Genomic DNA, 21,856 nt, shown 5'->3' with positions numbered 1-21,856 from the left:
CATTTTCCCCATCATCCCGTATTTCTCACACACACACACACACACACACACACACACACATCCTGGGTTCCAAATTTGTCCTTCTCTTTCGATGCTAGTTGTGGAGCCCATCTCCCTGCAATTTCTCCAGGACAAAATTCCTGGTGTTTGCTGCTGGTCCAGCCTCTTCCACCAATCCCCCAGATACCTGAGCCACACCTGCAAAACCCCATTTCAGCTTCTGCACGGGCTTGTAAGCCTTCTCTATGCCAAATTCTGCTCAGTAACTCTCAGCCTTGCGGCTTACCTGATTCACAGATCTGGCTGGCTAAGTGACTCAAGGCTCCTTTCTCATGAGCAAACTGCAAACCCTTTTCCACAGCAGCAGTTCACAGGTGTGGGTCATGGGTCCTAACATTTTCACCCTATTATGAATAGTGCCTCCAGCATGCTTGTGCCGCTGCAGGGAAGGCTGCCCTCCCCAGGGCAGAGTTTATCAACTCTATCTACCTTTTGCAAAAAAAAAAAAAAAAGCCAGAGAAGAGAACCTTCCAATGAAATAGCCAAGGGTTACGATTATTCAAATTATCATTCAAGGGGGCTATTTTGCATGTTCCATTCCAAACTCAATTATACTAATGCATCAAAAAGGGGGAGGGGGGAAGACAGAAACCCAGTAGCAGCAGCGGCGGCGGCGGCATTACCCTAAGCAGCCCAGCCACTGCCTCCCTTCTGGGGCAAAGTTCAAGACTTCCATTCCGGGGCCACACTGGCCACTTTGACGAGGACGACTTTGCCTTCCGCTGTGTCCTGCCACTGACTGAACAGAAGCATCTCACTACCCCCCCCACATTAACAGGCTTAGCTGGGAGTCAGCAGGACCTGAAAATAAGAGACCAGACCGACACGGGAGAGGATGGGCAGCCCAGAAACTGAACTCAGGACATTTACATTTAAGGATGAAATGTAAGGAGGATACTTACATAAAACCTCTCCTTTCTCTCTCTCCCCCCACAAGCCTACCCAATTTTCAATTATTCCCTAGATGAAGTTGCAATGAGAGGGGGGTGCAAGATGATTAACCCTCATTAAAACTAAGTATGACGTAAGCATCTGGGGGACTCGCTCGTTTGGTTTGCTTTGCTACTGATGGATGGTGGTTCACAAACAAACCTTGGCAGCTTCTTTGGAAACGCTCAGCCACTGAGCTAGGTTGTGACATGAATTCATAATTAATTTCCTTAGCTGCTATTAAGACTGAAATAATTCTGTTTGCTCATCAGCTTCCAATTTTTCTCTTCTATTTCAATAAACACAGTATAGCCATGTCAAGAAATTAAAGAGATCAACTTCTGCTTTGCGGCAGAAAACGTATTCTCTAAGATTTCTAGACTCCTTTTCTTCTTTGCTCAAAACAACTTTAAAAAGAACAAGCGAGTGACGTGGGGGGGGGGGGCTGATGATCCCATGTGACTCAAGCGGCGCCAGTCCTCAGCCACGCCAGCACTCCGGGCACCTCCCAGGCTTCACGGTCGCTACCAGCTACCACCCAGCCAACGTCAATTTACTTAAAAGATTTTTTAAAGGTTTTTTTTAAATCCCACCCCTTCTGTGCTCAGAGTGGCTCCAATACAATAGTTAGAATAGCACAAACGTCAAAATACCACACACTCCACCAAACGCCATTCCTCTTCAAGGCCAAGAGCAAGCCAACCGACCATTTAAGCCACTGGTTCCACTACTCAACAGGAGACATCGTTGTGCAGCACCCTTATGAGCCAACTTCAGAGTGGTTCTGAAAGTGAGCGGTGCCCTTGGCCCTGGAGTCCCTGGCTGCTCCCATCTGCAGAGCTCTCCCTCATTTCCTTCCCCTGCCGGATGCAGAACCTGGCGTTCGCTTACCACACGACAACATAGAGGAAAAGTCACCCCCGCTCTGCTTGGCCCCCACCCCCCCTGGCTTCACCCTACTCGGGGGGCCCCTTCAACAAAGGCATGGCTGCGGCCTTGTCCACACGCGGTGGGAAGCTGTGGGCGGCACCTCCAAGCTCCGTGCTCCTCTCGCATCGCGTAGAAGCCAGCGTCTCGGTGGGCGGCACTCGTGTTTCCATGCGCCACCCATCCAGGTCACTCTTCTGTGTGCAGCTGATGCTCCCGGGGTCACACCTGCCGGGGACCCTGGGCCCATCAGCTCCAACCCCTCCACAAAAGCTTCCACTGCCTGAGAAGCAGGGACCACACTGACAACAGCAACAACCACTTCTGCAAAAGCCCCATAAAGGCAACACTCCTTTTTTAAATGGTCCAGGGTGTTGACGGGAGGCGGCAAATCAGGAGGCTCCTTGGAATCTGAAGGAGAGGCCCTCCCCGCTTGCTCCTGCCCCCAAGGTCCCCACTGCCCTGGGATGCTTTCCTGGCAATTGCCCCGCTCTTCAAAGAAAGACACGGAGACGGCCCGAACAGCCAGCATCTGAGACAGGCAGGCGGGCTGGGAGCACTCTGCCGAGAGGCAGGCAACATAAAGGGGGGGGGAATGTTTTTAAGCGAAAGAGAACCTCTGGGAAGGGGGCACGCTAATCCACTCTTCCCACGTACCTCTGCTCTTGACTGGAGCAACGTGGGGCACCACACATCAATCCATGCGTGGGATCGTGTGCTTGCAGGGGTGTGTGTGTGTGTGCAAGTGTGGTGTGGCAGGCGAGGGGAGGAGTGTGGAGGAGCCCCGTCCAGAAGCCGGGATGGGGCTCTGGGTGATATTCTGACTGAAATCCTGTGGTAAACACATGACTGGCCTCTGGCACTGCTTAAGCTAGCAGAACATCAATAAATTTGAAGGACAGAAGGAAATGTTATTGATAGAAGACTTCTCATCCTCAAGGGCTTCAATGGATTTTTAATTATTAATATTAAGCCAGCAGTCCAGGAAAGGCCATCTATTTTCCTGCAGAGCCGCGTTTGCCGCCTCTGCCAGCATACATTGAGGTCATTACAAGTATTAAATGTGAACAGTTCACGGGGGGGGGGGGGGATGGAGCTTCTTCTTGCACAAACTTTCCGTTTCCCCGTCAGCCTTGTCATTCATTTCAGAGCCCGGCAATGAGATCCCCTTCCCCCCACCCCCCCCCCCCCCCCCCCCCGGGACACAAGGAGGCACAGAGAGCCACAGAAGCAGCAGAGCTGGATCTCACCTGGGCAGAGCTCCAATCACACACCCAAAAGGCAAGACACACACGTGGGGTCCTTGTCTGCTGGGTATGGCAGAGGGCTGGTGATCTGTTTTGTTTGTCTCTGTGTTTCCCCCCCCCCCTTACAGATTACGGCCAGGTCCCCAAAGGTGGCACAGGGCTCTGGCCTCTGGGTTTCATGGCACTGAGCGGGAGACACAGGAGGGAGTGGGGGGGGTGCTGCTGTCTCAGCGCCAAGATGATGGGGTGGCCCTGGCAGTGACACAGGGTGAGCTGCTGGGAGATCAGGGAGACGCCGGAAGAGAAGGGGGAAACTAAGCCGGCTCCTTGCTCCTTTGATAACGCCTTTGCTTGTCCAGATATCCCGCTTAATAACAAGAGACACAAGCCAAAATATTAATCAAGCTTATATTGAAGAAATGAAGGAGTTCCTTTATCAGTAAGGCATAACAGGATTATTATATGCAAGGGCCAGGCGGAAAAGGGGAGACGAACGTGGCTGGAGGTGTGCGATCACAACGTGGGCCTTCTGGTCTGCGAACAACACAACAGCTGTCCGTCCCCCCCCCAACCCTCCAAGTGAGCTACGGCCTTTGCTGTCTCATGTCCCCTCTCTTTCTTCATCGCCACGTTTCTTCCTGCCTCTCCCGATCCTTGGCGGCCCAGGCCACAGAAGTTCCCCTCTCTCTGCCTGGAGGCAGATTCCAGGAGGGCGGATGCAGAGCCCCAAACTGCCCTTCCCTTCCCTTCAGGGGCAGAGGGAGGGACAATCTTGGGAGGTGGCAACAGAGTCAAAAAACGGGGTGAGCAGATGGGCCTGGAGGGAGGGGATTTCTGTTTAAATGTGTATTGTGTGTTGTTTGATTCCACCACCACCACCACCACCACCACCCGTAGGGTGCAGGCAACGGGAGAGATCAATGGCAGACAGATGTGCTAGGGTAGTGAGACTCCCAGCCACCTCGTGTCTTCCAGCCTCACAGCTCTGCGGACGGTATCAGGCGTTGTTTCCTGTCAGTGGCCCCTACACGGCGCATACTCCACTGAACGAGCACGCAACAGGCAGACAAGAAGCCCATCCTCTGGTTTCTTTGCACAGCTCTCTAGCCTTAATTGCCACGGGGTGCTGTTGTGACGGCTGTCAACATGAACCCTCAGGAGTTATTCACCAGCACGGTGCCAGCACTCAGCGGCGAGCACTGCTGCCTACAGAGAGGGGCAGGCAGTCTGCAGCCATCAGGCTCGGCTTCTGACCCCCCCCCACTTCCTCCCCCACCCACCCCCGGGATCTTCTTGGCCTCATTTTTCAGCTACAAGATGGACCTCCTCTAATCTCACTAGGCACAGCAATTCCTACAGCAACTTCCACGCCGGCCCGAATGACAGGGTCAGACTCGCACACATTTTACAGCCCTGAAGTTCCATCCGGGACGCCAGGCCGCTCGAGCCTCCCGGCAACTCTCCAGGAAAGTCCCAGCAGCTCCGGTCCTGCTTGTGTGCAGCCGCTCGCTTTTTATTTTGATCAGTGAACAAACAAACCTTCCCTTTTCATTTATTCCACCTCCTCTACTCAGTCTAGCAATGGGGTTTGCCCCTAAGAAGAAGGTCTCCTCTACTGCAATGGGAAATTAATATCCTGCACACAAAGAGGAAGACACCCTCACCCAGCTGCTCCTTGGAGATGTCACCTGTTCCTGAACGGGAGAGACGGAGGAGGAGGAGGAGGACACAGGGAAGGTCCGGGATTTCTCCATCTTGGAACGCAGCCCTCTCAGCCCAGGCTCACCAACACCCACCACCATTCTGGCACATCTGGGTACGGCACAGAGTCTGGCTCTTCCGTCCCCCGTCCCCCCCCCCGCTATGACGTTTGCTGCGATCTCTGAACTGGCACGGTGGGGAGAGGATCAAGGACACGCCTGGTGAGATCAGAGGAGGTCCCTCTTGTAGAAACCGGGCCCAGAGAAGATGTGGGGTCGGGGCGGGGCGGGGGAGGAAGTGAGGGGGGGGTCAGAAGCCGAGCCGGATAGCTACGGACTGCCCTTCTTGGTAGCCAGAAGTACTCTGCGCTTAGTGCTGGCGCTGACCTGGTGAATAATGTCTGAATGTTCATGCTAACTGAGAAGCATGAGAACTTCTTCCTGCAGGAAACCTGATCTGAAAGTGGGGGGTGGGGGTGGGGGTGGAAACCCCACCAGGGGAGTCCCACCACCTTCAGGAAATACATTCCAGACAAAGTAGCAAAGTTCCAGAGATGGAACTCTGCTTTCTTCTGGAGAGCCTGCTTCCGACAGCACCTGGCCCAGCATCCGCCTTGGATCCCCACCCCAGGGTGAGGCGCCTGGAGTTCCGTACGTGCAATCCGGCACACCCACCAGGCGGGTACTGCACCAGGAGGGCAGAGGGCAGCCACCCGGGGGCAGGGGGGGCGGCAAGAAGCCAGGGCTGGTTTCCAGCACCACCCGTGCTCAAGGCCGCCTGATGGCATTCAGGCATGTATGGCTCCGGTCTGTGTGAGGGGGCATCCTTTGGCCGCCAGCCTTCCAGACAGTGGGAGGGGAGGAGCTACCGGCACAAGTCACCCTCTTGAGAACCACCTGGCACACACTCAGAAGCCTTGGCATTTCTCCTGTGCGTCAATAGGCATGAAGGCACCCACCCTTGCCAGGCTGCACCACGGGGAACAGCCGCAGTTCCTGACAGGCTTCAGGAAGAGCCAGGCAGGAGGGACAGTGGCCCCCAACAGGCCGAGGCCCCACGGGCCAGAGCACCTGGCTTGGGGCACAGTGACATGCTGTGATCGGCCCTCTCCAGGCCCCAACAGGTGATCACACATGACCAGTTTTATCACCACCAAGCGCCATGAAAGGCAGAGCTACATGGCTGGAGGGGGCTTCCCAGGAGGAAGCTTGGGTTCCTGTCAGCCAAGGACGACCCAGGGTCAGTCCAGAAAGCCTCAGGAAACTTCCCATGGCCTCCTCCCACTCATCCGGCTCAGCCCTCCATCTGAGAACCAGCAGAGTTCCAAGAACATCTAAGAACCATCTAAGAACACACGTCACTCTGGACACAGTACTTGGCAGGGCACACTGGGATCCGTGGGCCTTACTTCCAAGTAAGTGTGCCTTAGCCAGCCATCTCAGCTGTGCATCCCTGGCGAAGTATTCCATTGAAACCACTGGGCCAAATGCAAACTGAATTCCGGATCTGCTTCAAGGTGCTGGTGCTTACCTTTAAAGCCCTATATGGCCGGCGGCCAGCATACCTTCGAGGCCCCCTCTCCCCATAGGAGAGCCCCGTAGGACATTGAGGTCCAGGAACCAGCGTCTCCCAGCAGTCCCCGGCCGGCCCCAGGGACGTCCGTCTAGCCTCGACCAGGGCCAGGGCTTCTCCGGCCCGAGGGTCACGAGCTCCCGGCCCCAGCAGAAGTCCCGAGTGCTGCTGAGGATGAGCTCCCAACCCCGGCAGAGTCCACACCTGGCCCCAGTGAAGCCACAGAGGCCACTCCGGCCACAGCTGAGACGGAACAACCCACGTCACACAGCCCCCCCCACCGGTTCGCCCCCACCGGTGGCCCATTTGCGAGGTTGGCCCCTGTCCCCTGTCCGGTGGAGTGAGCTCCCCTATGAGACCAGGGGGCCCTGTGGGACCTTCTGCAGTTCCACCCACGGGGCCTGCAAGACGGAGCTCTTCTGGCTGGGGCAGCGGGGGCCTCCCTCCCTTTCTCCTGCCCCTCCCCCCCCACCAGTGGCCTGGTCCAGATTTGACACCGGGGCACCACTGTGACACTCAGATATGACTGACACCTGAACAGGTGGTTTTACATGGTAGTGGTGATTTTATGATCTGTGATTCTATGTTGTTTTAACCTGTTACTAAACGATTGTTATGATACTGATGTAGACTGCTGAGCCCGCTTCCGGGGAGGGGGGGGGGTATATAAATCAAATAAATAAATCAAATCAAATCCATTCTAGGGCTCAGATATTAGTCCTGTCACTTTAAAAGAGGTTGTGATCCTCTTCTGCAAACCCTTCTAGGAATACACAGCACTGATCATAAAGAAGCATTTCCAGTTTGCAGTATAACAGGTGCCCAGGAACGCAGGATTAATTATGACATTTCAAAGCCTCCAGCAACAGGAAGGCACTTACCATCGCCTGGGAAATCCAGCATTGATGAGAAAGAAACCAGAGAAAGCGTTAATAGTCAGGTGTTGTACAGATGATGACAAGCAATGATTAATATGTTGATTGGCACTGAAGCAGCAGAGAAATTACATTAACTGCTGGCTTGATCTCCCCATTTCTAAAACATTCGCTCAGGTAATTGGATTGATCCATGTAAGAAAGGCCACAGCAGAAGCTGGGAGTTCCATGGCTCACTTTTCCCTCTGGTGAAAACCACGGGAAATTTCTTTAGTGCAACACACAGCTGTACCAAGACAGTGGCTAAAATGTGAGATTATTGTATTGCAAAGCAAACCACAAGCCCTACAGAAAAAGTCTGCATTCACACACTACTAGTTAATTATGAATGGGATTTATCAGCAGCCTTTCTCCAGAAAGCATTTTGACCCAAGTTGTAATGATAAAATTGTAATCATACAATATAAGCAGACAAAACCAACCAGGATCTTAGAAAGCAGTAAAAGGAGATTAATCGTCAGCAAAAACAAGCCAGCCCCTGGGAAGAAAAGCGGGGCTCTCCCAGCCCACAAGGGAACGGGAAGGTTTCCCAGGGGATCTCTCGCCGGTTTCTAGCTGGAAGCAGCCAGGGGGAATGGGCCACTCAGGCGCTTCCTTTCCTGGTCTCAGGAGGGCCAGGTGCCCGTCGTGGCTCGGCCTTCGGAGGAAACAGTGCGTGGGTCTCGGGGACGGGGAAGGGCCTGCCAGAGGGCTGCTGCCCTTTCCCGCCCACCGCCTGGCAGAACCGGCTCCAGGGGAACCGGAGTCTCTCAAGCGCAGCCTGCAGATGGGAAGGGCAACTCCATCTGGCTTGTTGCACAAACCTCAACGCGCACAAGCATCGGGGGGGGGGGTGCAGTGACTGTGGCCATCGGTAGGTGGGAGCTTATCACTGCAGTGGGGGCCTCGTAAACACAGCCACGGGCCACGGCTGCCCCAGCACCTCGGGTGAAAATGAACTGTATTGCCACTATGAACAACCATGACAATTTACAGAAAGGGAAATTAACATAACAGCCAAGGGACGGGAAACAATTAATTTTTAAAGGTTTTCTTAAAGAAGGAAGGGGGGGGACTAGCTCTGAGAGGCAAAAAACCTCACCAAGGAAGCCCGCTGGTTGAGAGACCCGAGGTGGAAGGTGCCACGCCCCCCCTCCCCCCTTGGGCACGCGGAATCAGAACCACAAAAAAGTAAGGGGCCCTGCAGGGAGCAGAGGGGAAAGGGGGGGGGGGAGAGACCGGAAGCAGGTCCCCTGAGGGGAAAGGTCCTGCCAGCCCCCTCACTCTTGCCTCTGTGGACCAGGAGGTGCTCCTCCTCCTCCTCCACCCAAGGAGTCGAAAGGCCATGGGGGAGGGGGGGGCGCAGATAAAACAGCAGCCCCCACAGAGACAGGGCTCCCGCTAGCTCAGTGGTCACCCAACCGCCTACTGCCTGATGTGTGCACCATAAAACAACCAAGGGCTAGTGTCATTCACTGGTGACTCTTCTGCTGACCTCACAGGCCTTTGGCCATCTATTAACGCTGCAGTAGGGAATGACCCCTCCTCGTTTACAGGGGCCGGGCGAGGTTTTCTATGCTTGAGGCTGGCCCAGCTCTAGACAGGGACTAGGCAAGCGGCTTCCACATCTGCCTTTCAGAGGAAGAGAGAAGGATTCCATCGACAGCCACTGTTACTCTGGCAAGCAGAAGGCGCTGCTTGGAACTCACCACATCGCGGACAAGGGGAAATGACTTCTTGCGGCGCAGGTCCGGCATGCTGTCAATTCCATACAGAGCACTGCCTGGCCTGGAGAGGAAAGAAAACAGGGATGAAGACAAGGGAGAGAGGGACCAGGGGCTTCCGGCAGCCTTGTTCCGCAGATCCCATCAGAACGGTCCAGATGAGTTCTGGGAGCCAGGGATGCCCGGGCAACTCCCAGCATCCTTGGCGTCTCGTGCTGCAGCATCACCCTGGAAAAGCGCGCACAGCCCTAAGCCAGTCAGAAGACCGCAAAGGGCCTGACTCCAGAAATCAGCCTGAGAGCTGGAAGGAGCCACTGGTCCTCCGGCATCACTCTCTAGGCATCCCTTTCTGGGAGGGAAGGCAGCACGGGAGGGCCCGATCGCTCAGCAGCCCTCAGAAGCCGAAGCAGGGTCAGTCTCGGATGGGAGAGCAGCCAGGAAGACCCTGCAGAGCAAGGCAGCGGCAAACCACCTCTGCTTAAGGGCCACCGAAGGTCGGCTGTGACTTGACAGCGCTTCACACACACACACACACACACACACACACACCACTTTTCCCACAGGCATATGCCAGTGGAGACGACCAACGCTTGCTCCTTTATCATGAACCCCTCCTGTGGGATGCCTCAAGACCTCTGGCACAGTGCAGAAGGGGAACTCCAGGCTCAAAGCCGCAAACTGGGGGAAGCAACTCAAACCAAAGGGGGTAGGAGGCCGAGGACAGGGAACTCAGAGCTTTGCCCCCCCCCCAGAATGGGAGGGGAAGAGCTGGGCCGCGACCCACAGAAGGACCCCTGGCCACAGCCCCCCCCCCCGGTGGACTGCCTGCAGCCTGCTAGAGGCCGGCTTCCTTCCGGCGTGAGGCCTGGCGGCAGAGGAGGTGGGCCTCCCTAGGGCTGAGGAAGGCACTTCTCTTCCGTGGGAGCGCAGAGCCGGAATAACTGTCGTGACATCATAACACGACAAGCCCTTTTAAGGGTAAGAAGAGGGCAGCCCAACAGAGTCCGGGTCATGGTGAGCCCTGGGCTCGCCCCACAGCAAGCAACAGCCTGAGCAGCCAGCGGATCGCCTTCAGTTCCCACCTGCCTTTCAGCTCCCCTGAAACCCAAGGCCACGTCTGTGACGCTCCCAAGTGGGCCCACCACACACACACACACACACAGACCAGCTACAGGAGGACCACACCTGACTGGCTTCAGCCAGCTGGCCACACCACGCACCACCACGCACTTCCAAACCCCCCCCCCCAGCCCGGCACCTTCACTTTCTGCGTTACTCCGGAGCACCACCCAGAGTCGGCACTACTTGCATTCCCTGCCAGAGGCCAGGGCCCCCGATTCACCCAAGGATCCCACCCACCCCCAGGTCCCTCACTTGTGCGTTGAGGTCAGGGACTGAGCTGAAATGGCAACATTTTGCCTTTCTTTACCGTTTAAGAATCTAAGGACATGGGAATGACCTTGTTGGGTCAGAGCAGCGGCCCAGGCCCCATTCCACACCACTTGCCCAGGAGGGCCCAGAGAGGCAGGGCTGCCCAGGCCTTCCCCCTGGACTGCCTTCCCCGGCACTGGGTCTCAGAGGCTTCTTCTTGCCTCCGGGCGAGGGAGGCCCCTTTAGTGACCACGGCCACCAGCCACTGACGACCCTCTCCTTCGTGGAGCCACCTCACCCCCCTCTAGAGCCACCTGTGCTCGTGACCATCGCCACCCTCCGCTGGCACGTCTTAAGTCCCCTTTGAGAGCAAAGAAGTGTCCCGTGCCTGCTGCCCATCAGTTTTGCTGGGTGCCCCAAAGGGGTGGGGGAGGGAGAAAACCTCCCCCTGGCCACCCTCCCCGCCCCAGGCAGAAGTCTACCAGCCTCCATGACTGCCCACCCCCACCCCACCCCACCCCACCCTCTTCTAAATTAAAAAATCCCAGACTCTTCTTCAGCCTTTTCTCATAGGGAAGGTGCTCCAACCCTTGGATCCTCTTGGTCACCGTTTTTGGTACTTTTGATACCAGAACTGTAGAAACATTCCCAACACGGGCGCACCGTTGCTCTAGATGAGGCCATTACACTAGTGGCCATTCTACTCTCTCAGTAATAGTCCCCAGCATGGAGTTTGCCTTCTTCGCTGCTGCCGCTGCTGCACGCTGAGCTGACATTTCCACCGAGCTATTCACTGTATTTCCAAGATCTCTTCCAGCCTTGGTCTCAGCCAATTCGGCACGCAGTCAGATTTAGGATCTCTGGTTCCATTGGGCATCCGCTTGCGCTTGCCAGCACTACGGTTCATCTGCCACAATGACGCCCACTCATTCGATGGACAGCGTTTCAGACTGCCAAGCAGCCCGGGAACTTCTCCTCTCGCTACCGCAACCTGACCCAGTGCTGCACAGACACCCTCCCCGAAACAGCAGTTCTGGGGCGGTGAGAATGGACTCAAGGGACTCATTCCGTTTCTCTGCCATCTCCCTGTCTTCCTTAACCCTTCCATTCCTTTGCCACCCAACAGCCCAACTGCCTCCCCAGAAGGTTTCTTGCTCCTCTACATTTGAAGAAATGCTTCTAGTTTGTCTTAATGTTTTTAGCAAGACTTGGTGGCACCTTTCCTGACTTAAGTGACACATCCTATCCGGGCCTCTCAGTCAGTGTCGTCCTCCTGAGTACTTTTGAGGCACCATGGAGGGATCTGTCTCTCTTAATTCTCCCTTTCAATTTCTTTCTGACTAGTCCCCACATTTTTGCAAAGCTCCTCCTTTTGAAATGAAAAATGATTACTTTGGACTTTGTGGGCAGATTTCCAGTGACATTAATACTGAACTTAACAGCACTGTGGTCACTGTTCCCAATCAGTGCAACAACTCTGCATCTCACACAAGATCTCAAGCCTCGCTCAAAACCAAAGCCAGAGTCACTACACATCTGATTGGCTCTGTGACCAAATGCTCCAATGCACAGCCATTTATGATATCTAGGAACCTCCTTTGTACAGCATGACTTATATAAGGCAGCTTCATGTGTGTTCATGTGACTCAAGCACACATTTGCCCAGTCAACGTAAGGATAGTTGAAGTCACCCAATGTTTTCCACCTCCTTTATTTCCTTCTCCATCTCATGGTCTTGGTCTTAGTTTGATTGGGGTGGGGGGCATAGGGCCTGGTATTTCCACCCATAGAGATTCTGTGGTTAAGTTTCTTATGCTGATGCTTTCTAGCTTGTTTGATTTTATGCACTCTTTGAAACACAAAGCAATGCTGTCCCAATACATCCCTCCCAGTTTATACCCAGACATAACAGTATTCCATTTATTTTTCCACATTCCACCATGTTTCTGAAACACCTACTATACCCAAATTGTCATTTAGCACCAAGCATTCCAGCTTCACTTCCTGGGTCAGAGGTTTCTAAGCATTAGCATATCAGCACTAGTACCTCATTGGTCTCTCTAAGGACCCCCGATTCCCTCTGCTCTTAGGTTCCCTCACATGGCTCTCCTTCACTGCCCGATGCTCATTCTCACGTTGCGGCCTACTCCCACCTGTTCTCTCTTCTACATGTTCGCAGCTCATCCCAGGAAGCTGATCAGTGCCTAACAAATCTAGACACTTCTTTCTAACAACTCCAGAACCATTTTTCCTTGAAATGAGGTGACTGCATCAAATTAGGGATCCCCTAGGCAGCATAATGTCCCTTCTCCACAGAACTCAGATTTGGCTATGTGATAACATCACAAAGGCAAATTAGAAAGAGGGCTGGAAGCACTGCCCTCACTCTGTGTGGGCTTTCTGAAGAAGCTCTGAAGCCTGTTGGACTACAGGAGGCCATCATGAAGTCAATGATTCCTACTTTCATTCTGAAGAAGCAAACACATTCATCCAAACACCTGCCAGAGAGGAGTGGAAGGCAAGGTCTCATGAAACATCCCGTCAACCTCCAGCTAGGCCCCAAAGAATTCTTCCTTGTTACAATTCTAATTATTTCAGAATGGGTATTTTTAAGCTGCAGAATTAATGCAGAACTGGGGTAAGCCACTAAATAGTGCAAAAGATCACAAGACACAGTGTAGACAGGCCTTGCAGCTTGAATCTGTATTAAAATGCCGTCATCACAGAGACAGCTCTACCAGTCTCTCCACAGAGGGATTAGAGCGGCTTTAATAGCAGCCAAAAATATCAGCTCAGTTCCTCTGTAGTAGTAGAGCAGCCACTAGCACAGTGCGCATCCAGCCGCCTTTGAGAAGCTGGTTTGGACCCCAGAAAGGGAACTACAGGTCAGTTTCATGCTAGGATCAAAGACGTAGACTGCACACACAGGGCTCAGTCTACAAATTAATATTGGGAAGACAAGTGTGAAACCACGTGTGCTTAATTCTTCTCATCTACTGCTGCATTCCCAGTGTGCGTTTTTATTGGCTGGGATTATTCGACATTTTTTCCTTCTGATCCCGAGAGGCATCTGCCTGGCTCCTGCTTGGGGAGACGTCTTGCATAATCCTGGCTGGGGGGGGGGGTGAAGGCCGTGCGGAGGCCAACCGGAGGCTGCCAGACCAACATCGAGGAACCCCCACAAGGGCTTGTTTTATATTGTCACTTTGTTTTAATGGTGAGCTGCCTCGAGCAATCCTCTGAAGAGGCAGCACAGAAATACCCTAAATGAGTAAATGTCCCCTGACTGCTGCATCACAGGGTGTAGCCGTCCCCTTCTCTCGAGGCACAGCTTCGTGGCGAACCCTCTCGGTTCTCGGCTTCCCCAGACACCACCACCAACACAGGTCAATCACGTACACAACACAGAGAACCGAAGGAAGGAAGGATCGGGACATGCGGCAGCCCCCATGTGACTCCAACAGTCTGACTCCCTGTAAGAACTTGCAAAGGCCTGTTGACTCAGACCAGCGGGCGGTCTATCTATCGAGGCCAGCCTCCTCCACGCACTGGGCCAACCAGTGCCAACCAGCAAGCGTGCCGAGGCAAAGGCCTCCCCCCCCCGCCCCCAATGCTGCCTCCTCACACTGGCATTCAGAAGTTTGCTGCCTCTGAATGTGGAGGCTCCCTTTAATCACCATGACCGGTATTATCCTGTGAGCACAGAAGACAAAAACCTGACCTGCTTAGTTTAGAAGGAGGAGACTGTGAAGGAAGCTCCCAGCAAAGACATCACAGGGGGCAAAAAGAATCACTGGAGGAGATCAAGGAGGGGCTGGAGGGGGATACTAAGAAACCCAACCGAGAAACGAGAGGGTCTCAGGGCAGCTTACAATCGCCTTCCCTTCCTCTCCCCACAACAGGCACCTTGTGAGGCAGCTGGGGCTGAGAGGGTTCTGAGACTGGCCCAAGGTCACCCGGCAGGCCTCACGTGGAGGAGTGGGGAATCAAACGCAGTCAAGAGCCATAGCTACAGTGGGGAATTTCAGGGCCCTGCCCCCTTAACTAAAAGCCCCGCCCCACAGACGGCCATGCCAGGAGCCTTGTTTCTGAGGAGAGACCACTACTGCCTGGTGCTGGGCCAGGGGCCAGGGTGAGAGCGCCGCGGCTTCCCCCTCCCTCCCACTGTGAAATTGGGGGGGGGGGCATCGCGCGACCTAGGAAAAGACCGCTCGGGAGGCATTCAAATGCCCTTCCAGTTCCCCTTCACAGGGCAAGGAGGATGCTGGAGGCGTACTGAAGTGCCCTTCTAGGCTTCCTTCCCCCTGTGGAAGGGAACTCGGAAGTCCTTCAGATGCCCTCTGGAGGCAGCAGTGGGATTCCCTCTGGGCTGTTTTATCTTCGGAACTGACACGCTCTCGCTGCCCCGTCCCGTCCCTTAAAAGGAAGGGCAAGAGACAGGCCCGGAGCCTCCCCCTTCCGAGACAGGCATCCGGAGTAATTTAAGTGTGACTCAACTGCCCCCTTAAAAATTTAACTCCCCCCCCAAAAAAAACCCTGATCAGAGTCCGCCACACCACGCTGGCTCTCAGAGGTTAAGCCCGAGTCTTTTCCCCTTGAAGAGCCGGTTGATATGCTCATCAAACCACTCTGTCAGCTATGCTGCCATGGGGGTTGGGGAGTTCATTCTGTGTCTTGGTAATTGCTATTGCATTCCTATCCCTGCTGTTCGGCCTTTGCTGAAACGCTTATCTCTGCAGATGTGCAGGAGGAGGTTGTATCGTCTGGGAGTCTCCTATGTATCGTGAGAGACTTCTGGTTCCCAGCTTTAGCCACCTAATGGCTTCCTAACTTATTCCGCACGCGGGAGGGTACCTAATTGGCCCATGCCATGGGGGGTGCATACGAATACCCTATATCCCATTAGGCTCTATTGTCAGCTGTGGGTTCTGACACCCTCCCAATGGCTCTGGGGCGTTCTGTGACGCCTGGGAACTGGGAACAGCATTTCTCTCCCCCCCCACCTCCCGCCCAGCATTTCAGTCCTCCAGCTACCTGTTTTATCTGTTGAATTCTACCTTTCCTCAGCTACTAGCAGAGGCAACGTACCTGCTTGTTTTGCTTGTGCATTGCAATGCCGCAATTGAGCTGAAAGAATCAAAGACTGCACATATACAATTTGACATGAGGCATATGAACATTTCTGCCAGAAGAAAAATAATACCTCTACTAGAGGCCATTAGTGAACACGAGCTTTATTTTTAAGCCACGAAGGATCAGCCACGCAAAGGAGGGCAACTCTGAGATCTGGGGAGAGGCCTTCTGGCCAGCCGCCGGCCTCCCTCCCTGAGCTCTAGGCAACCGAGGGCCAGATGGAGACCCCCGCCCTCCCGGACACTCTCCCTTTTTGTTCAGTGCCCCTCCCCCTACAGCAGCACTCCCTTGTTCTTTCAGGTCTACATTATCCCCCACCCCCACCCTCACACACACTCATCTTTCATCTGACTGCCCACTCTGCCCCCCCCGCCCCCCAGCCAACACACACAAGGTCAACCTGCTTCATTTCAAAGCATCACGCACAACTGGCTCAGAATTCGGCTCTGGGCTCAGGTGCTTCGCCCTGAAATTCAACATCAGGACATTTACTCAGGAGAACCGAGAGAGAGGAAGATGAGGAGAACATTCAAGCAGAAAGAGCAGCCCATTCCTCAGGACCTACCCAGATTCGCACACAGCAGCCAAGAAAGCAGGGCCCTTCTGGCACCTGAGAAAGGCACGCAGCTGCATCAGAGCTTATGCTGGGGAATGAGCCTGGTCGCCTTTAAGGTGCCATGAGACTCCAGCTTGGTTTTGCCACCTAAGGAGGGGAGTCCAACATCCATCACCATCGTCTTCTGCACCCAGAACTCCCAGCCACAGACTGGACTGGACTTTGGCCACTGCCAGAACCCCCCCCCCGCCTCCCACTGGCAGGGTAAGTTGACCTGGCAACCCTAATCTAAAAGGCTAAATTACATTACATGTGTCTATACTACTTGACCTCATATGCTATGGCATGGGTTTGCTGAACAGACTCATTGAAGAGTTTCAATATAAACACTTGTAAATTTGCTATAGTTGAAAAGTGTTGTAATGTTTAAGTTTGGAAAACAAACAGCATTGGCCGCTTTTAAAGCACTCAAGAATTTGTTAGCTTTACCGGAAAATGCATTGACGTATTCTATGCAGCCTTTCATAGCCAAGAATACATATTCTGTTTACATACAGATAGGTAAACTATGAGAGTTTTCCAGCTAAATGATATATTTATTACTGCAGCCCATCATGCCACATACCACGCTATTCCAGAGGGTCTCCCACCTCTCAGGAGTGGCTTTTTGAGTGGCACAGGGGACTGCAGGGCAAAGAATAAAAATCATATTCCATGAACAGAATTCCACTTGCGGTTCATTAGATCCAAGCCATTTTACAGAAGTCTTCCACAAATATAAACACACTGTGGCAATACAGAAAAATTAAACTGGTTTCAACATTATTTACAATGGTGGCTAAAATGTCCTCTGCATTTTAATGGCAAAGTGAAAGAATAAATTCATAATGTAAAGCAGAAATTCATACTCAAAAGAACCACTAAGAATTTTTTTTAAGATGCTGTTCACTTAGCATTGTTGTTAAGTAATCTCCACTGACCTCAATGGGGCTTGTGCAAGGCTTCAATGCATACCCTTTTATAATGGAACCTGGCCATCATTAAAGCAAGTCTTTACTGACCCTTTGTTCTTTCATAACAATCACCTCATGATCCCATAAGATGTCATTCCCCTCAGAGTGAGAAATGTACCTTCCTCTCTGAGGAGAAGCTCCTCCTTTCTTGTTCGCTAATTTTACAGTCCAGCTCCACCATCTTGCTAATTTCTTTATTTTTATTAAAGTTCATACAACGCTTTTTAAAACGAAAAACTTCTGTCCTTTTCTCACACTGCACCAAAAGGAACGGCTTCTTTTCTCCGATTCCATTCCCCCCCCCTTTTTCTTTGCTAGGAATCTCTGTTTGCGGGAGAGGGGGGTTCTCCTCCTCCTCCCTTAAAACTTTTCGCTGGGGGTGGGGGGACACACTTAACTGTTTTTCTTCACGTTCAACAACTCACAGTTTCAGCCGCTCTTTTTCTTTTTCATCGTTTGGGCGCTTCATCACTCGGGTGACATCAGGTGGCTCCGCTAAACCCCGTACGGTGTCGCTCACGCAGCAAGGTCCATTGGGGCAGGGCATGGCGAGAGCCTCGACTTCCGACCGCTTGGCCGAGAAAGAGGCTCCCCCCTAGTGCGCCCTAACGCGCCCCGGATCCGAGTCCCTCTCATCCTGAGGGGCTCGTTCGGGTCTCCGCTTGCGCGGATTCCCTCCTCCACCGCGGGCGGGCGAGAGGACCTCGGGAACGACCCGAGGATGTGTCCGCCATTCGCAGGAGCCAAACCAGAAGTCTTATTTTCACATTCTTGTAGGATGCTCACATTGGTGTCAAACTGTATGTTTTTGGGGTCAATAAAACCAAATATACTATTCCTTCTGTTGTACGGAATAAAGTATTATTTTTTAAGGTCTGCAATATGGGGGGGGGTTTTGATAAATCCAGAGAAACTTTTTAAAAAAATGTTTGTACAAAACATTTGGGACAAAATGCAGCAGCAGAACGGTTAAGATGGCAGCTCATAAAAGTAAAGACAATTTTGCATTCTTCTGCCTTAAACAAGTCTTCATTTATTTAGAAAATTTATTAGTTGCCTTTCTTTCTTACAGAGCTCAAGGCAGTGTGTGTGTCCGTGTGTGCGTGTGCATGTGTGCATGTGTGTGCGTGCGCACAACACCGTCAAGTCATAGCAGACTTAGGGCAACCCCATCGGGGGCTTTCAAGGCACGTGAGCAGCAGGGACGGTTGGCCATGGCCTTCCTCTGCAGAGTCTTCCTTCTTTATTTATTTATTTATTTATTTAATTCGATTTATACCCCGCCCTTCCCGCAATGTGGGCTCAGGGTGGCTTACAAGTGACAAACGCCAGTATAAAACAGATTTAAAAACATTTATAAATCCCACAATACAAAAACATTCTTAACAATTATTTGACTAGAGTGCTCTAGATGTTCAACATAATATCAGATGGCATTTTTTATAACTGTTCAGTCTCATCTGCTCCAGGGACTGATCTTCACCTCATCCAGGGCCAGGTAAAGATGGAATAGCGGTGATGTTAGTGGCGGCTCCTACTCATACGCCTGGTGGAAGAGCTCCGTCTTACAGGCCCTGCGGAACTGCATAAGGTCCCGCAGGGCCCAGATCTCCTCCGGGAGCTCATTCCACCAGGTAGGAGCCGCCACCGAGAAAGCCCTGGCAGTCTCCCTTCCAAGAACCGACCCTGCTTAGCTTCCTAGACCTGACGAGATTGGGCTACGCCATGCGGCCTTCTCTCCCAAAGCAGCTTACAATTTTAATAAAATACATCAAATAGATTACATAAAAACATAAAACCAAAATGTAAGTTTCTTTGACTGGTGGGACAGTCAGGAGAGCCCCTCCCTCCCTCCCCGTGATAGTCATTCCTGGGTCCTTCTGATAACCCTCGTCTCAAGCCAGGTCTCTATACTCCATGCGGCCTTCTCTCCCAAAGCAGCTTACAATTTTAATAAAATACATCAAATAGATTACATAAAAACATAAAACCAAAATGTAAAACCACAGTCTAGGACTGCTTTAATCAAATCCATCCCTAAATCATCCTCAGCTGCCTCCCAAAGATCTAAAGAGAGGCGGGCAAGGTGCACTTCCCTGGGGAGGCTGTTCCGTAATCGTGGGGCCACCAACGAGACAAGTTTCTTTGACTGGTGGGACAGTCAGGAGAGCCCCTCCCTCCCTCCCCTTGATAGTAATTCCTGGGTCCTTCTGATCAAGCCAGGTCTCTATACGTACCTTTTTGTGTGTGTGTGATGGGGGTGTGTGTCTATTGTGGTTCCAGGAGGACTAACACGGCATCAGGGGCAGATGGGAGTAGGTTTGGGCACGCTCAGTTTCTCCTCCTCTGCGCAGACTGGAGAGGGTGGCTGGCTGTGGTCCAAATCGCACGTGTCTCTTGCCCACACTCCACCCCTCGAAAGGAGCGCAGTCCTTGCCAGAGGTGGGGAGCTGCCCCGCCCGCCGAAGCCCCTTCGTGTCCACGTGTGCCAGTCACCGTACGAGCCAGGCCCTGCTGGTGTGGGAAAGGAGGAGCACCTGCCACGCAGGCCTGACTGCGGGCACTCAAGGCAGCTGCCGCCCTGGGGCCTCCTCGCGCCCTCCGCGTTGTGGGGTTCTGCACCTGGGTCTCCCCAGTCAGTCCAGGCCTGTTCCCTGCATGCCGAGGTCAGAGGATGAGGAGCCCCTGCGACACTGCGGGGAAGCGGAAACCCACCTCTGGAGGCCACCAGTCTGCCAGCCGCGCAGGGGGAACCATTCGTCCTGAGCAAACCCTAACCCTTTCCTCTAAGGGGTCAGGCGGGTCTCCTCAGCTCTCCTCGCCCACATCTCATCCTCGCTCGCAACAACTTTGTCGGGGAGGGTTAGGCTGAGGGGGCGTGGCTGGCCCAAGGTCCCCCAGCAAGCATCACGGGGGAGCGGGGATTTGAACCCGGGTCCTCCCAGGTCTCCTAGTCCAAGACTCTAGCCTCGCCCTGCTGGCTCTCTCCCTTGCTTGAAGAAGAATCTGTTCAATGGCTGTCCGGCAACAGCCTCCCGCACAGAGCTCCCAGGGCTCTCTCCGGTGATGGCCATGTTAGAGGCCACCTCATCCAAGGCTGGTCTCTCAGGCACAAACCTGGGGCATCAAGTTGCCCACTGTCTGGCTGCCACGGTAAAACCGCGTTCCCTCCCAAAGCATGCCAGATTGCTCCAGGGATGAAATGCCGCTCCGCAGCATCTGCTCCTCTGCAAGCAGCCTTCCTTTGCTACGTTTTATATATATGTACAGCTGTGTTGTATAGGCTACATTTTTGGACTCCACAGTCAGCAGTGGAATATCGGGCTGCCAGCAGGCTGCAGAGGGGAGCAATGAAATTACCAAGAACAGAGAGAAAGAGAACTGGAGTGCAGGGGAATTTCGGGGAAGGGGGGGGGGTTAGATGAGAAAACAGGAGCAAGATGTTCTAGGCGTATGAAATCTGTGACATTGATTGAGCACTGCGAAGCTGTCCAAGAGTGAAAATCAAATAACTGAAATCTGGACACCCTTAATGTGGCTGAGGAATTGCTCAGCTGGACCCAATTGAAGTGCAGAGAGCCCCTCTGCCCTGGAAGAGAAGCCAGATCAGCCACGAGGGGATATCGAGGGGGGACCGGGCGGCACAGAGACATTCCTGGAACAGGAGAGGATGCCAAGCGCCCGACTTGACCTCGAGCGACCACACGAGAGTGGGCCTATGCCCCTGGCACAAGCTGCCCCTCAGAGTTTTAGGGCGCAGCTTTGAATGATTTGGTCATTGTTTTGCAAAGGATAATTTCCACGCTTCTTGATATTTCTGGGAACTGATTAGCTTTATACACATTTGTTTTCTTTAAATAGAAATGGAACAGCATATCACAGACTCGGGATCTGTTACACTTCTGGGAGCCAAATGGATGACGTTCCGGGCATTTTTCCTGCCTCCGTACAGGTTTCAGTCCAAGCACTGGCGAGGGGGTGTTCTCGGGATAGGTGAAGGGGAAGGCCCCCCAACAACAACCCACCCCCTTGCAACATTCTCACAAAAACATTGCTTGGAGGCGGTCTCTTTTTTTGTTCTCCTCTGCCATGACCAGGAATGTGACACACGGCACCCTTTTGCCTCACTTGGCCCCATGGAGACTGAGCGGTTGATCTGCTGAGCATCTCTCCTGCTCCGGGAGGCCAAAGTGACGGGTCCCCCTGAAGACCAACCGCTCCTTAAGCCGGCAGCCGGAACTGTGGCTCTGCTGGGGCCTCGAGGCAAAGGGCTGCCACTGTCCTGTGGCGCCTGTACACCCGAAGCCTGCTCCTATACCTTCCCAACGTTCCCCGGGGAAAGCCAAGTAGAGTCCCTCCAGCAGGGGGGGGGCACGAAGAGCAGTTGATACGGGTGACTGCCCCCCCCCGCTGCGGAACATCCTCCTCCCCTCCCGAGGACCAGGACGCCTCTGGGATTGCGCCCCTCCGGAGGGCGCCTGCAGGACACGCAGAAGTCCCTTCTAGGGGAGGTCCCGCACACACCCCCGAAGGCAACAGGGCCAGGGTGGAAGGCCTCCAGTCCTCAGACGGACGGACGGCTGGGACGGAAGGCAGCTGCTGCTGGCATCCCTCTGCCTTCCGACCTGGGGCTGTGCTTGGCTTTGAGAGCGAAAGGGGCGGAGGGGAGCAGCACAGCACGAGCCAAGCAGTCCAACCCCTTCCGTCA

The 21,856-nt window shown here is 53.6% G+C and overlaps 1 protein-coding gene across 1 annotated transcript in view; it reads right to left on the bottom strand.

Moving 5' to 3' along the window:
• UNC13C (unc-13 homolog C (C. elegans)) overlaps nucleotides 1-21,856 on the bottom strand; it is a 107,293-nt gene that overhangs the window by 65,073 nt on the left and 20,364 nt on the right. Inside the window, exons 4-5 of the mRNA XM_015419745.1 lie at nucleotides 9,061-9,139; nucleotides 7,319-7,324 (exon numbers count right to left, since the gene is read on the bottom strand). Of these exons, the coding sequence (XP_015275231.1) occupies nucleotides 7,319-7,324; nucleotides 9,061-9,139 (85 nt within the window). The remainder of the gene's footprint in view (nucleotides 1-7,318; nucleotides 7,325-9,060; nucleotides 9,140-21,856) is intronic.

This window comes from Gekko japonicus, unplaced genomic scaffold (assembly GCF_001447785.1).
Source record: "Gekko japonicus isolate JY-2015 unplaced genomic scaffold, Gekko_japonicus_V1.1 scaffold1945, whole genome shotgun sequence".
NCBI lineage: Eukaryota > Metazoa > Chordata > Lepidosauria > Squamata > Gekkonidae > Gekko > Gekko japonicus.
The sequence above is the reverse complement of the archived record's forward strand: the minus strand, read 5'-3'. Positions and strand labels throughout refer to the sequence as shown.